The following is a 15,016-nucleotide window of genomic DNA, read 5'->3' on the forward strand; positions in this document are numbered from 1 at the left end:
CAGCAGTGAAATGAAAGCAACAGGGCACCACATGTGTGATGGAGACCCATATCCTGTGAGGAACCATGAAGTCAGGAAAATTCCATGAAGCAACACATTCTGTCCCCTCCTCTTTCACTAATTCCCTCCAAACCCCGCCTTTCATCGTACAGAAGTACTGGAACTCCACTATTATTATTATTGCTATTATTTGAGATTTTTGTTGTAGGATGGATGTGCTTGTCAGAAAGAGGCAGATAGACACAAAGAGAGAAAGAAAATGAGAAAGCACCCCCCCTCCACCCCCCCCCACGGGAAGTGGCCATACAGCAATCCATTTTCTTCCGTTCTCCTTTCAGGATTTTGGACATGTGCGATATTACTTTAAGTATTGGATAATTTATTTCATTCAATATTTATCAAAGTTTCAGTAGGTATTTTATAGTAATTAAAGTGATGCATTACAATCTCTGAATTTCAAATGCAACTCTTCTCCCATCTCTAATAATTTTTCCTTTATATATTTACTCTATATTATTTGATGCATACAAGTTTATGGTTCTTAGATTTACTTCATGAATTCTGTATCTGATCATTACATAACATACTATTTTTCTGATCAGTCTACTTTATATTTAATTGGTATTTTCCTTAGTTAATTGCAAGCTTTGTTTTTAAAGATTCGTTCTTATACTAGTTACTAACCCTTAGACACATATATCTCTTTAATTTTATCAAATAGCACACTAACCTAAATCCCTCAACTAAAGTGCTCTAATTATTCACTTCTGATTTACAACAATATAACATTATTATATAATTACAGCTCCCACTCTTGAAACCGGACTTTTATAATACTTTTATTCCTCTACCTTTCTTCTACCACTAAACCTAGATTTTACTGAGAGTTGATCAAATTTCTTCTAGATTTTTTGGTTAAAGTAATGATTTATTTTTGGGGGGAGAGATTTTTGCTATAGGGCATGTGCATTCACCAGACAGACAGACACAGAAAGACAAAAAGCTAGAAATCACCCCTGGGGGTTGGCTGTGCCATAATCCCTTCTCCTTCATTCTCCTCTCCGAAATTGGGCATGTGCACACAAGTGCCCGGAGGGAGTTTTAAGCCACCAGATTCAGGACTTGAACTGCAGTTGACTACATGGAAGTCCAAGGATGTAACCATTATACCATCTGCTGGGCCCTCTATCACCCTTTTTTTCCCTTCTCTCAATTTCTTATTTTGAGGACTAATTAATCATAGTTTACCTAGAAATTGTATTGTATATTGTTCTCACACAAAGTATATGATAATTTTTTTTATTTTGCTACCATGAATGAATTTTATCTTCTCAGAATTCAGTGTTATTGAATGACTATTACATTTTTCTTCATACATTCAGTACTAGATGATATCCAATTTAATTATTCCTCAGGTTTTGGTTTTGTTTTGTTTTGTTTTTGCTTGTATCATTTTTTTTCTTTCTCTTTCTGGGATCTTATTATTCACATATTAGATCATATGGTTTTATTCTTTTTGCCTGTTTTTTTTTTTTTTGAGAAGTTTTTCGCTGTAGGGCGCGTGCGCTCGCCAGACAGACAGAGAGAGACATAGAGACAGAAAGCGAGAAATCACTCCCCAGGGGGGGATGGTCACACCGCAATCCCTTCTCCTCCATTCTCCTCTCGGGATCTTGGGCACGCACGCACACGCGCCCGGCGTGAGTTTTAAGCCACCGGGTCCGGAATGCGAACCACGGTTGACTACGTGGGAGTTCAGCGACATAGCCATTACGCTAACTGCTGGTTCCCATGTGGTTTTATTCTTCAAATCCATCATGATTTTTATCTGTTTATAATTTTCAGATAATTTTTTCTATGTGATATTCCCAAACATCCCGTAGGATAATAATGATTATCACTTTCTCATCTCATCTACTGAAGTTTTTACACCAGATAACCTGTTAGTTCGGTGTCGTGAAGAAGAAATCTGGTCAAATGTCTTCGCAGATGGATCCCAGAGGAACGTTTCACTATTCCCACCTAGTTAGCTAATCCTCTGAGACCAAGAAAGCCAGTAAATCTTAGCACCAAACAAGAAGGTTGGCACCACCTTTACTTTAAAAGGTCTGAAGATCTTAAGAGACAAAGCACTTTATAAGAACAAGAGTGTTCTGAATCTTATCATAAGCCTTCTTTCTACTAATCTCTAGGATCCAAATCCGTACAGAGGTAAACTAATTCACCACCTCTTCTCTCCAATGGAATCACTTGAGTTTGGGTCATATACATACCGTCAATGCCCTTTCTAGTTGCTAACCCTAATGGTTGCTTCATTTTGGGGAAATATTTGATAACATGAAATGGAAAGAAGGGCAAGTTAAAAGTTCACTTGGCTTGATTATAATGTTGATTAAAAAACATCCATCTGAAATTACTTGGCATACACAGATATCATTCTTTCACTTTTTTTTTCTCCCTTAAAAAACCAATAACATGTAGAAAGAGGGGTTTAAAAAAGCTTAAATTCATGGGGCCAGCAGATAGCATAGCAGTTACATTTCTGATTCCCACATAGCTGACCATAGTTCGAATCCTGAACTCGGTGTCTTGAAACTCATACTGGGCGTGCATTCTCAAGATCCCAGGAGGAGAGGGGAGGAGAAGGGATTGCAGCATGGCTATCTCCCTTAGGGGATGATTTCTCACTTTCCCTCTCACTGCCTCTCTCTCACTCTCTCTCTCTCACCTGGCAAGTGTGTGCACCCTAAGGCAGAAACCTCTAAAAAAAAAAAAAAAAAAAAAAATCTTAAATTCATAATAATAAATAGAAAGGAAATCACAAAATGACATGTCAGAAGGTAGATAGCAGATACAAAAGTTGTTAGTAACTTTGTAGGCTCTTAGAAAACTGAACCAAACTCAGCAGTGAAAAAAAAAAAATGAAACAAACAAGGCACATCTCCTTTGAGACCCCCAAAGCCCCATGAGTTGATGATACATGGTGCCGTATCTTTCCAAATGGAGGTATGGGTGAGGCTGAAAACTGAGGAAAAACCTGACTCTCTCATATCCTATTTTTTCCCCCAACTTTATACAACAGAGTCATCCTCTCTTCATCCATTCTGATAAAAGCAGTGCGTTTAAGGAGTTATCTGTGGGGGAATTAACTGGTCGAAAAGAAAAAAAAAACTTTTCCTGCAAATATTGACAATTGAGTTATTAGGTAAATTTCCAAGTTCGTGAAGGCAACCATTTAACGAACTCATCTCTTAAATACTGAGGCCTCTTAAATTAGTTTATGTCATGCTCTTAAATGTATGCAGGTAAAAAAGACTACCATATATTTGAAGAAAGCTCCTAACATAACAGACTAAAGAGGAAAAAAAAAAAAGGAACAAAGAGTCAAGGTTTAGATTTTGGTGTCTTCCCAAAATTCATGTTAGAGCCTAATAATTGATGTGTGTGGTATTAAGAGGTGGGGCCTTTGGGAGTGATTAAGTCGTGAGCCCTCATGAATGGGAATAATGCCCTTATAAAGATGTTGAGGAAGCATGTTTGTCCCTTCGACCATTAGCCATGTGAGGACACAGAAAGAAGGAACCATCCAGATATGAGTCCGACGGCACCTGGACTTGGAGGTTCCAGCCTCCAGAACTGTCAGCAATAGACTTCCATCGTTTATAAAGTACCCAGTCTAAAGTATTTGGTTCTAGCAGCCTGAGCAAACTAAGATGCAAATAAATAGACAAAGCAAAACCAGAAATCGAATCTAGAAGAAGCAGAGCTAACACAATGAGAACACTTGAAAAATTCTGGAATCTGGCACTCTCTTAATTGCTGATGAAAATATAAAGGTAGGAAATAGCTCTTTATATTTTCTCCTAAAGTTAAACATACTGCATAGAACTTGGAATTTTACTCCTATTTACCTGGTACAATTAAAAAAATATGTCAATACAAAGACTTACATATTATTGTACCTTAAAAATGTATTACTATTGTTATTTAGTTTTTGTTACAGGGCATGTGCACTAGAGAAGTAGCTCTTCAGAGGAAATGGCCATTGCTACAGTCCTTTCCCCTCCAGTCTCTAGGGCATTCACACACATGCACCTAGTGTGATTTTCAAGTTGCAGGGTCCAGGACTTGAACCATAGAGTCAGCCATGTGAGATCCAGCACCTTAACTTCCACATCACTTGCTGGCCCATCAGCTTTGCTTATACTAGTTAAAAATGGAAAGCAACTGAAATGCCTGTCTACAGATGAATGAGTAAACATATTTAGCTATATCCATACTGTAATATTACCCAGTAGTAAAAATGAATTAATGACCGATACACATAGCGTGGATCAATCTCAAAAACATTATGCTTAATGAAAGAAACTAGTCACGGGATTCCGACTAGCTGGAGGGTGCTTCTCTCTCTTGCTCTGTCTGTGACGCTGTTTTTCTGCCTCTCTCATATGCATGCATGCACTCTCCAGCATGAATAAAGTAAATAAACTTACAAGTAAAGAATACAATGCTACAATAAACAGAAACCTTGAGAAAACAACAAAAATGTTTTGAAAATAAAATAGCAACACACATATTTTTAATAGGAAAATTGAAAGATAAGTTTTTAAAAAATTATCCTGATGTGTAATAAAAGGATAAAATGACGAAAATGGGAGAGAGCAAGCCCATGAGATCTAATATTCTACAATAAGAAAAATTTGGAAAGAACATGAAAACTTCTGAAGCTTTAAGTAACTGGTAAATGGATAATCAAAAAGAAAATTTCCCAATACTAAAGGACACTAATTCATCATCTTTTGTTTATCTTCCTTCCTTCCTTTCTCAAAGCTTTTATATCTTTTTTTTTTTTTTTAATTTGCCAGAGGGATCACTGGAGAGAGAAAGCAAGAAAAAGAGAAAGCGAGAGAGAGAAAGAGAATATCCCCCCATGGGGAGTAGTCGTCACGTGACAATTCCTCCTCCTCCTTTTTTCCCTCCTCCTGGGATTCTGGTCATGCATACAAACACACCGAGCATGGTTTTCAAGTCTCCAGCTCTGTGACAGGAATTACACAGCCCTCCATGTGAGATTCAATTGCCTTAACCACCATGACACTGGCTGGCCCTATTTTTTTTTTATTTTTAAAAGAACTCTTTCATGATTATGCCTCAGTGTAGTACATAAGGTCTTCCTCAGTTTCGTTTTCATCCAGGGGCTCTGTGTGTTCAAAGATATCTTACCTCTCACAGCTCTGCTCTCTGCCTCCTCGACTCTGCTCTCAACTCCCCCTTGTTCAATTTCAGCTCCGCTGTCCATCTCTGTCTCCGGCACATTATCTTTTCAGGAAAAAAAGAAAGTAAAATTGAGAAACAAAATCACCCTTTTTTCTAGTTTTCTTTTACATTCAAACAACTCGGGTATTGCCAGTATTCCTTGGCTTGGTTCTGAATCTAAGGGTAGATTTTTTTTTTTATAGATAAAAACTTTGTGGACTTTTATTAAAAAGATGGAATTCTAATGATCTTTTCAGATGTATATAAAGGGATAAATTGTTTTGCAAGGAGAACAATACATCGGAAAATATAAGGCAGAGCATGAATTGCATGTGCGATTTTACAAGTGCCTTATGTCAGTTGCTTATGATGCTAACAGGATGGTGAGGATGTGGGACCTTACCCTCACCACACACTGCCTTCATCAGAGAGATATTATAGAAACAGAGATGACACCATTTGGCAAATCTAGTCCCAAAAAACCATCCCCTAACCTGATCCTAAGATTCTGTAAGCAGAATTTATTCTTATGGAATGCTTTCTCTATCATTTGGCTATAAAACACTTTTGGGGTAAATTAGAAATAAAAAGCCTATATACAGCTAGAAGATATAATTTTATATTAAGATTTAAAAGATTTACTTAATAATAAATTTAATAAAACAAATACAATAGTCTCAAAATAATGTAAATAACAAATTATAAATAGCAAAAATTAATCCTAGAAAGTGTCCAAAGAATCGTGTATTCCAAGCAATAAAGAAATTATATTAAATGTAATTTCTATTCTTCCAAAAATTATTTTCTTACTGACTCGTTGCTATCTCTAACTTTCAAAGAATTTAACGGCTTGATAAAATAGACTGAAATTATATTATGCAGAGATAAGAAAGCTTCAGCTTTATTCCTTTTCAGAAAGAAATAAACATCTATTAGATCATTACTAAGTTCTTGTGATTGTATGAATATCATGGCAACAATGGTATTTCATATATTTAGCATTTAAATAAAAATCCTGGATGGTTATGTTAATGTATTACTGTTATCCCCCCCACCGCCATCCCCTCCCATAGCCTGTATGTGAGACCACCCTAAAATGTCTTTAAAAAATACAAGAAAGAGCATTTTGGTGACACCAGGAATCTTGAATTCTAGAGACTCAGATCACAACCTTGTTTCATACACTTTGATTATCTTCCATACTGAAAAAGACAGACAAAGCTAGGTCTGGCATAGTGACTCCATGAACCCAGAGAAGACAGAGGAAGAGAGCCTTCCAGACCGTAGCTCCTTCAAGGCACTGCTCGTCTGCAGGTTCCCAGAACTGATAATGCAAATATCTGTATACCCATATCTACATCTGTATCATCTATATACCTCAACAGCAGCACTAGTGAGCTGAAATGGCAGAGTAGCCAATAGCCTTGAGTTGAAGACCAGGAGAACCCACCGAAACAGCTAACTATTCCCTTCTCTGGAACAGTCTGACCCTGCACAGATCTCACCTGTTCTCTTGAGACTGTAGTTTTCCTGGAGGTTGTTTGTCTTAGAAGTATTTGGAAATTTAAGAGTAGCATAAGTCACTTCGTTGGACATCACTGAATCTGTAAGACACAACCTGGTCACTCTGTGCCTTCCATATCACGCTGAACTGCAGAAGCTGCTCTGTGGGGTTACCTGGGTATGCTGGGCTGAGTGCAGTGATCTACCTTTGTAAAGGGCTGAGTCCAAAAAGTGTCGTAAACCAGAATTGCTCCGGTGAGAACAGTGGAACTTTGTTATTCTCACCCTTGCATACCTTCTCTTTCTCTCTCTTTTCCTAACTTCCTCCAGTAAAAACAGTCTCAGTTAAAGAACAGTCTGAAGGGGAAAAATACGGGTTTTGTTTACAAACAATTTTTTTAACAATTTGTGGGCAAACCAGAGGGATTTCCAGATGTGAGACTTCTCTGCAAATAGAATAAAGGTCTATTTTTGTCCATGTGAAGTTGTTAATGAGCTTGTGATGACAGTGTTGAAATTACATGTAGTTGTTAATGCAGAAAACCACAGGGGAGTTTGATTTTATCCAAACATCATTTTCTTCACTATTTCACTTTGTTCCCACTTTTGTGTATTGAAAAGAGTTCTGAGGTGTTAAAAGAATATTGGACCAATTGGTGGTGTGGTGGTTAAGGCAGCTGGATCCGACATGGCTGACCAGGCGGTTCCAGTCCCAGACTTCATGGCTTGAAAAACACACTGGGCACATGCACGTGAGTGCCCAAAATCCCAAGAAGAGGGAGAAATGAAGGAATTGTTCTATGACCATGCTCCATGGGGCTGGGGTGGGGTTACTTTTTCAGTTTCTCTCTTTCTCCTTCTTTCTGGTGAGTGCATGTGCTCTAGAGCAAATTAAAAACAAAGGAATAAACTTTTCTTTATGATACAGAGAGCTATATTCTGCCTGGGAGTGGGGTGGGGATGGGGACAGAGACAGGAACCCTATGGCTGACGGGTGCTTTAGTTATAGGTCTTATTTAATTATTCATTTATTTTTCATTTCATTTTCTTCCATACATTCGATCACATTATTATTTGTCTTACAAAATGGATATTTCAACAGGTGAACATCTCTCCCTAGTACTGTTGATAAAACTATGAAATATCTTCAACAGACAATACCAAAATTCACGGTGGGGCACGTGTGCATGCCTGTGTGCGTGCATGCGTTCATGCGTGCCTGCCCTCCCACCCAAGATCCCAAGAGGTGAATGGAGGAGAAGGGATTGCGGTGGTGATTTCTCACTTTCTGTCCCTCTCTGTCCTTCTGAAGAGCCAGCGCAGGAGCCCTATAGCAAAAACCTCTTAAAAAAATAAAATAAAAACCGAAACTAGATTTCCCTTCCAGGCCTCTCTCCTCTCCTCTCCTCTCTGCTCCTCTCCTCTCCTCTCCTCTCCTCTCCTCTCCTCTCCTCTCCTCTCCTCTCTCTCCCCCCCTCTCTCTTACACAAATTTTTAAAATGGAAATAATTCTTGACATAAGACATCTCCATTGCCACCGGCCCAACACCAACACCAACACCTGGACCACCACCACCACCTCACCCCACCTCGCCCCCACACACAGAAACCATTTATCTCAGCACCCACAAGTACTTTTGGTCAATCTGGGGGGGGGGTTGGTTCCCATGCAGAAAGCAGCACTTCATTTTTGTCCTCCACACAGTCATCAGTCGCCCTCCTGCTCCCACCCTCCTCCTCCTCCTCCTAATAGCAGGCATAGTTGGGAGGTCTCTGGGCCTGACTCTACTCATTTACTGCAAACTAGATGGACTGAACTAAAGCTCTCAACTTACTTTTCTAAATTTGTATGATCCTCTTATTTTACCTCTCCTTTCAACAATGAATATATCTAAAGCGTCAATAATGTCTCAAAATCCAGCATCTGTTGGAACCAGCAGTTGGCATAATGGCTATGTCACTGGAGTCTCATGTAGTTGACCATGGTTCAAGTCCCAGACCTGGTGGCTGAAACTCAAGCTGAGTGCATGTGCGTGCGCACCCAAGATCTTGAGAGTAAAATGGAGGAGAAAAGATTGTGGTGTGGCCATCCCCTTGGGGAGTGATTTCTTGTTTTCTGTCTCTCTGTCTCTCTCTGTCTTTCTGGCGAGCGCATGCGCCCTATAGCAAAAACCTCTCAAAAAAATTTTAAAAATAAAAAAAAACAAAAAACAAAAACAAATAAATAAAGCAGCATGGAAAGAAAAAAGAAAGGCTTTATTTAAATAGAGGTGCTCACAGAGTGGCTCTCGGAAGACCTGTCAGCTGAGCAGTGATGTAATTAACACAAGAAAGTCACATGGAGATTTAGAGAAAGATTATTACAAACAGTGGGATTATAAAAATGCAAATACCCCAAATCAGGACTGCCAGAAACCATGCTCCAGCAGAGGTGGGTACACAGGAAGGCAACACGGGTGAACAAAATCAGGCTGAGACCTCAATGCCCCTTAGCATGTTCTCAGCTGGCTACAGCCAGAGTAAGCTCAGGACTGCAGCCCTGATGGCCAGGAGACATATGTATTTATTATTGAAGGAGTTTTACAGGAGTAGGATGGGTGAGGGGAAGTAAGTGAAAGATTTTACTCCAAAAGGTAAAGCATTCAAAGCATAGGAACAATAATCATAAAACATGATGTCTGTTTTGTTTAGGTATAAACAGTCGTAATTCTTAGAACGAGGAAGTCCATTCGTCTGGTGCATTCTCTCCTTAGATCTTGATTACCGGGGAGGGTCTTTTGAATGAGGGGGCTCCCAGGAATCTTATTGACCTCAGTACCAGGCCAGCTTGATAACTTCACTCCCAGATTGACTTGAGAACTTGAGCCCCAGGTCAGCTTGAGAACTTCAGCCTCAGGCTAGGCTGGCAGCAAATTGCTGGTTACAAGGGCCTAGAAATAAATCCTGTCTGGTAAAGTAAAGACAAGGTTAATATATACTAAAGTGGAATACCTATATTATCTCTGGGGTAATCCACAGCTAAGAGGGTGAGTCTAATGTCTACATGGGAAAGGAATGTGGTCTTGTGAGCAGCTTGACTGCTCTGAGAAGAACTTCAGCATTCTTTATTATTTTCCAGGCCGGTGCTCGCATCCACTTTAGGGGTTCGCATTCTTTTTAGGATTATTAGTTGGTTTTACTGTAAAAGTTACAGTAAGGCTGGGGGTGTTATTTTGCCCTTATGGGGTACCATCAGTCAAGCTCATGGCAGAGAAATGGAGTGCAGGCCAGTACAGCAACACAGTGGAGAGTGTAAACTTCCGGCCTTGCTCACAGTTTCTTCCCAGCCTAGTCCTTACATTTGGCATGGGAGGCAGCCCCTTTATCAACCTCTGGTGTCTGCATGGTCTCGACACAGGATGAATTCAGCACAGAGAAGAACAAAAGCAAAAGTAAAACAAACAAAAAGCATTCACCTCCAAAAATATGCAGATTTAATATTATAATACTTGCTATTTCTTTCAGTTATTAAAGTCATGAATCAGAATAACTTATAAAAGTAGTTGTTGTCTTCACAATTTTAGAGTTTCAATTATTTTTCAAGTTCCCCTTTCTTTTCAGTGTCGTTGTAATATGTTCCCTATTTCCAACAGCGGGACCCAAACATGACATCTCACCACGTCTGACGAAGGCAGGAAATATGTCAAATCCTGAGGATCCTCATTTGATGTGACCAAGGCTTCATTTGTGTTCTCAGCCTCTGATTCCCCAGCCTGGTCTCAGGACTGTGCACATGTCACCCCCTCGGGTATCCTTCCCCACCCAGAAACACTGGACCAGAGCGTCTTTATCACTGGTTCTACCCAGACTGACCAATTTCAAGACTAGTATAGCTGGAAGAAAATAGTGGTCTGGCAAAAAAACCCACAAAAAACAGACATGGAATCTGGCTAACAAAGAATGATTCCCAGGACAGCATTAGGGAGTATTCAGGATGCATATTTTAACAGCTTTTGCAAACCACTAGGTCAGAAGAAAAGAGGAGGACTATACATTCTTAGAAGGAAGACTTGGAAAGATTAGGATGTGACAGAGTACACACCAAGACAAGGAATCTGATCCTCTGGATAATGTGATATACAAAAATAAAAAGAGAAAAGAAAAAAGGCAATTTGACAAGAAAAAGGCAATTGTGGGCCAGCCTGTGGTGTGGTGGTTAAGGTGGCTGGATCCTACATGGCTGACTGTGCAGATCAAGTCTCAGACCCAAGTGCTTGAAGAAATATGCTGGGCATTGTGCGTGTGCCTGAGATCTCAAAAGAAGGGTGAGAGGGAGGAGAGGGGATTGCGGTGTGACCGTTCCCCTTGGGAGATGTTTTCTCCTCTCCTCTCCCTCCCTCTCTTTCCCCACTAAGCACATGCTTCCTATGGCAAAATTTATCTTTAAAAAAGGTGAGAACTATTTAACTATGTCAAAATGTGAGGCAAACAAAAGTTTGGAATGGCATTGAACAGTTAGTGAGGTACAGTGAGGAGTTGTCATTTGATCTTTACGAGTGGACTGCTGTCCGTTGCGTGGTATATTGAAGACGTAGAGGAGGGTTTGTACCGTAATCCTCCCTTTTCTGCAATTTCACTTCCTGCAGTTTTAGTTACTTGTGGTCAACCACAATCCAACAATAGAAGAGTATCATACAGTGAGGTATTTTGAGAGAGAAGGGGAAGCCATATTAATAATAACTTTTCATGCAGAACATTATTATAATTGCTCTTTTTATTATTAGCTATTGTGTTAATCACTTATGGTGCCTGATGCATAAATTAAACATTATCATAGGTATGTATGTATAGGGGAAAAAAACAGTATATATAGGGTTCAGTATGGTTAGATAAGGAGCTCACACTCCTGGTCCAGAAAGACAAAGCAGGTTCAGGCCCTTGTCACTTAACAAAACAATCCTGCTTCCGCCTCCCCAGTAGTTGGGGCTATAGGTGCACATCCATGTACCCAGCTCACTCTGAGTGATCAAACCCAGACCTCCCATGTGGCTTCAACCTGCCAAATAGCAGCATCAACCAGTGTGCACTACTGCAGCTGGGCCTATAAATGCCCTTTTGTTCATTTTTGTAGGAAGGGCGATCTTCAAGAAGTGATATTTATTAATCCGCCTCTTAGAGCTAGACATAAAACCTTGCACTTAGTCACTGGAATGGTGGAAGAGGAGAAGAAGAAGGGTAAAGGAGAAGGCTCTTTGCTACTATCTCCATATCTAGAAGATGGTCTTTGATTATAAACATAGGTCTATGTGTAGTTTTGGTAAAGTATCTGTTTATTGTGGACAAATATTATTTTGTACTATCTAAGTTTTATAGGTATATTGAGAAAATAAATGAGAAAAAATAGAGCTAGTGAATAAGCAGTTTGTAAATGTCTTTGGTATAATCGATAGAAAAGATGAATCTAGAACATGAGATGTTAAACCAACCCCTGAGCAGTGTGTACCAGGGCTTGTTCCTTAGGCTGGAGGCAGAGGGGCAGAAGGAAGTTCGTGAAGGGAGAAGTGGACGCAGATGTGTCCGTACATGCATTTCGATGACAGCCACTGATCCATGCCTCTCCCCTGGCTGCACTGTGGTGATGCACTGAGAGATTAAATGGAACATCTTTCTAATATTCTAATAGAATAGAGCTGAAAATGAATTCCGTTATAAACATTACACTTAAAGCAGTCTGTTGCTTTATGTTTCAAATTGAGCATTAAGGGAATGCATTTTTTTAGTCCTGCCAATACTTTTGTCTGTAAGCCTGTTGCCATTTGGGTCTTCTGTGAAATGTTTTGTCTCCACAAAAGGACTACATTTTTTTTTTTTTGACAGATTGAGTTGGTATAGTTATAGTGTATTCTTGGTTCTCAAAATAGAGCTTTAGGGCTTTGCATTGGTAAATATTCATGATGTATGGAAGAGCATGATACATACTAGACTGTATGACCCCTCTCATATAGCCAGATGTTGTGTATACAAACAGGACCAGGAAGGACACATCCCACTGTAAGCTCTTAGTGACTGTGGAGGACTTTGTTCTTTGCTCCTTGTGTTTTCCAGTTTCCTATAATGCATACATATATAGCTTTTTTAAAAATAAAGGTTATTTTTAACACCTGAAAAAAAAAGTCGATTTGAGAGGAAAGGAGACTTTGCTACTGTGTAGCCATAAAATATCTTCAACTGGTCAGCCTGAGGATGTTTTTACAGGAGAAAGGAGATGCCATGTCACTTATAGACATCGATAGCAAAGCATAGGTTAGGTTAATTTTTAGCAGGGGGGGCACGATCATATCATTTGGCTTTGGGAACCAGCAGTTAGCGTAATGGCTATGTGGCTGGACTCCCACATAGTCAACCACGGTTCGTGTCCTGGACCAGGTGGCTTAAAACTCACGCCGCGCGTGTGTGCATGCGTGCCCAAGAGGAGAGTGGAGGAGAAGGGAATGTGGCGTGGCCATGCCCCCGGGGGGTGATTTTTTCTGTCTGGTCTGTCTGTCTGGCGAGCGCACGCGCCCTATAGCGAAAAACCTGTCAAAAAAAAAAATCATTTGGCTTTGAAACATGAGTTTCAGTCTTAGCTCAGGGGTGCAATCAAGCAATTCATCTTTCAAGACAAGATTTTCAGCTCATGGTTGGGACAGGGCATCCCTCACTGTGTCAGCCCCAGGTTGGGTGTTCGTCTCCTCAGATTTTCTGTGAGAAATCTCAAATAAAGAGTATCAGACTCAGAGAGAAACTGTTTGGTTTTAACATGATGGAGTCACTCCGGCCAAGCAGGCCCCTGTTACAGTACTATTTGTGGTTTCTCTCTCTGGAGAGCACATGTGTCCTCTAACAACCAAAACAAAAAGTAAGAAACGAAACAACTCGTATTGTACTTTCTGCAGTAAAGTATGTATTTACATTATGAATTTTATTTTATTTTTAAAGTTTATTTATTTCTTCTTTGAGTGAGATGAAGAGAAAGAGGGAGGGAACCAGCAGTTAGCGTAATGGCTATGTCGCTGGACTCCCACGTAGTCGACTGCGGTTCGCGACCCGGACCCGGTGGCTGAGAACTCATGCCGGGCGCATGTGCGTGCGTGCCCAAGATCCCGAGAGGAGAATGGAGAAGGGATTGTGGCGTGACCATCCCCCCTGGGGGGTGACTTCTCACTTTCTGTCTATGTCTCTCTCTCTGTCTGTCTGGCGAGCGCACAGACCCTATAGCAAAAAAAAAAACATCTCAAAAAAAAAATTTAAATTTAAATTTAAAAAAAAAAAGAGAGAAAGAGGGAGACACCCCTAAAGGGTCTTTGCACTGTGATCTACCACTAGCCTCAGTCAGGAACACAAGCCTAATGTGATTTTTTTCAAGCTGCCAGGTTCGGGGCTCAAACCTCAGCTGGCTATGTAGGAGTCCAGCACCTTAACCACCAAGCCACCTGCTGACTCCAGTAGTAAAGTTTTTTTTCTTCTTAAGAGAGCTTTTTGCTATAGGGCATGAGTGCTTGCTGGAGAGACAGAGAAAGACAGAGAGACAGAAAGCGAGAAATCACTCTCCGGGGGGGATAGCCAAGTCGCAATTCCTTCGCTTCCATTCTCTTATTGGGATCTTGGACACACACACATACATGCCCAGTGTGAGTTTTAAGTTGCTGGGTCTGGGACTTGAAAAGTGGTCAACTAGGTGGAAGTCCAGCAATGTAACCATTACGCTATCTGCTGGTCCTGAGTAATAAGATTTAGTGGGCATTTAATGGAATGTCATAAGGGGTGAAGTGAGTGTATAAGGAAATGTTTTATCAGGAGGGATGCTGGCTAAGATTTTTTAAAAATGATACAAATGTTCATATTGATGATTAACAGACACAAGAATTTATGTGAACAAGTGGAAAAGGTTATGGAACGGCGTACCATAGCAGAGGGAAATACTGCTCACAGCTCAACATATAATTACCCCACCCTCCCACAAAACCAGTGGGATGACATGTATTACATAAGATCATTTCATAAGCTGTAACTATACAATCTAACACTTATTTTTATTAAAAAAGGATCTGTATGAGCCTCAAGAGAGGGAGGAACCAAGTCAGCTTTAGGAATATCGTAATAAAGCTATTTAATACAAAGGCAAAGAAAAGATTTCAAGCACCTGGGGTGGGAGTGACAGCTGCTGCAGTAGTGCGGTTGGCCAGCCCTGAGTCTTAAAGACTGATGGCATCTCAGGCTTAGGTCTCGACCTGGGCAG

The 15,016-nt window shown here is 40.2% G+C and overlaps 1 protein-coding gene across 1 annotated transcript in view; it reads right to left on the bottom strand.

The window, feature by feature from the left end:
- LOC114010034 (C-type lectin domain family 12 member B) overlaps window positions 1–6,890 on the bottom strand; it is a 20,232-nt gene extending 13,342 nt beyond the window's left edge. The window contains exons 1-2 of the mRNA XM_027776627.1: window positions 6,762–6,890; window positions 5,224–5,319 (exon numbers count right to left, since the gene is read on the bottom strand). Coding sequence (XP_027632428.1) covers window positions 5,224–5,319; window positions 6,762–6,852 — 187 coding nt within the window. The 5' untranslated portion in view covers window positions 6,853–6,890. The remainder of the gene's footprint in view (window positions 1–5,223; window positions 5,320–6,761) is intronic.
- Window positions 6,891–15,016: the final 8,126 nt, after the last annotated feature.

The sequence above is a fragment of the Tupaia chinensis genome, unplaced genomic scaffold (assembly GCF_000334495.1).
Source record: "Tupaia chinensis unplaced genomic scaffold, TupChi_1.0 Scaffold000058_1, whole genome shotgun sequence".
Classification (NCBI taxonomy): Eukaryota; Metazoa; Chordata; class Mammalia; order Scandentia; family Tupaiidae; genus Tupaia; species Tupaia belangeri.